General features: G+C 43.6%; 1 protein-coding gene across 1 annotated transcript; it reads left to right on the top strand.

Annotated features, from left to right (window-relative positions):
* Nucleotides 1-77: 77 nt before the first annotated feature.
* LOC119345538 (putative disease resistance protein At3g14460) lies at nucleotides 78-1,691 on the top strand (the record flags this gene model as incomplete). The annotated part of the gene is made up of 2 exons (XM_037615572.1): nucleotides 78-267; nucleotides 795-1,691. Coding segments are annotated over 2 exons (1,087 nt in total), but the record flags the coding sequence as incomplete, so codon positions are not given.
* Nucleotides 1,692-1,706: the final 15 nt, after the last annotated feature.

The raw sequence follows: 1,706 nt of genomic DNA, 5'->3' as shown, positions 1-1,706 counted from the left end.
GGCTGGGGTCGTCGCCGACGAGCTCGAGCTCGTGTGGCCCGGCAGTGCCACGGACGAGCCTATCCGGTGACTACCAGTGTTGAGGTCACCGATCCAGTGACCACACCCTCAGGTTCCTCAGGGCGGTGGCTCTCTTTCTTGTGCAGCTCGTTTGACTTCTTCAACAAGTGCTGTACATCACTATACAGCTGGTTAGGTCATGTGTTTGAGGCTGCCTGCTTTCACAGAGACTGGTCATATCAAGTGGTTGGCATCAAAAAGTGCCAGGTACACCCAATTTCATCATCCACTCCATTGGCTCTTCATTTCATATGCATTCTGTCTGTATACATGTAAACGCTCTCTGGGGACAAACATGTTATCTTATATGTATGCGTGTTCATCTAAATTGCTAAGATAATAACAAGTGTAATACTAATTATCTCTTTCACACCATCAGTGGTCAACAAAGAAAATAAAACACCCCATGCTACAGACTTGTATTTTAACACAAGGGAGTAATGCGATAGATGAACATGCACGATTACTAGTTCTGCAATTGTGCTACATTCTACAAGGCCATGGCCAATCATGCCCCACCAGTTTGCCTCATCTGACATAAGTCGCAAAATTGTTGGTTTGCGGATTAATACTATGTTCTATGCCTGTTAATGTTTTCCGCATGGTCAGTTTTGTTCTGCAGGGTCAGTTTTATTCCACCAGTGATATCTCATTTGTTCTGTATACTCTCCTATCTCTAATAGATAAAACAGGTACGTGACTGACATACTCATCTGATATTTTGCTCCTTCCAGGAGAATGCCAGCTTATTTGATATATTAGATATATTCCTTAGTGCTATCTCAAGAGGGAAATTGAAGAAAATAATACATAAGGTAGAAAACACCGTCGGTGAAGTGAAGAAGTCACCACTCTTGTGTGTGGCAAGCAACACCGCACCAAATGATATTGCCAACAAAAACAGGAGCAGAATTAGAACTGCTAGCAAGCGGGAGATATTTGGTCGAGAGGCCTTGCGTCATAATATAATGGCAAAGCTCCGCGAGACATCACCAAGCTTGGGTACTAGTCCATGTTACTCGGTGATTGGCATATATGGTGTTGCAGGGTCTGGGAAGACTACCTTTGCACGGTATACTCGAGACTACATAGAGGAGGAATGCAAGGAGGAGAACCTGTTCGACACCATCATGTGCATTCATCTGTCCGAGACATTCAGTGTGGATGATATCTTCCATGAAATGCTGAAGGATATTACCAATGATCGGCACCCCAACATTTCACATCGTGAGGAGCTGAAAGAAAAGTTGAAGGAATCATTGAGTGGCAAGCGTTTCTTCTTGATATTGGATGATCTGTGGGTGAAGACCAAGAACGACCAACAACTGGAGGAACTAATCTCTCCGCTCAATGTTGGGATGAAAGGAAGCAAAATTTTGGTGACGGCTCGAACAATAGTTGCAACTAGAGTTCTGTGTGATGATGAACCTATTAAAATGCCTGATTTGGACAAGGATTTATACTTTTCGATGTTTATGCATTATGCACTGGGCACTAAAAGTGCTGTCAATGAAGAATTTATACGAGTTGGGAGGGTGATTGCAGAAAAGTTACACCAATCACCTATTGCAGCAGTAGCAGTGGCAGGACGACTTGGGGCAAACCCAGATATCAAGTTTTGGAAAAATACTGCAAACCATGGCATG

The sequence above is a fragment of the Triticum dicoccoides genome, unplaced genomic scaffold (assembly GCF_002162155.2).
Source record: "Triticum dicoccoides isolate Atlit2015 ecotype Zavitan unplaced genomic scaffold, WEW_v2.0 scaffold248678, whole genome shotgun sequence".
NCBI lineage: Eukaryota > Viridiplantae > Streptophyta > Magnoliopsida > Poales > Poaceae > Triticum > Triticum dicoccoides.
The sequence above is the reverse complement of the archived record's forward strand: the minus strand, read 5'-3'. Positions and strand labels throughout refer to the sequence as shown.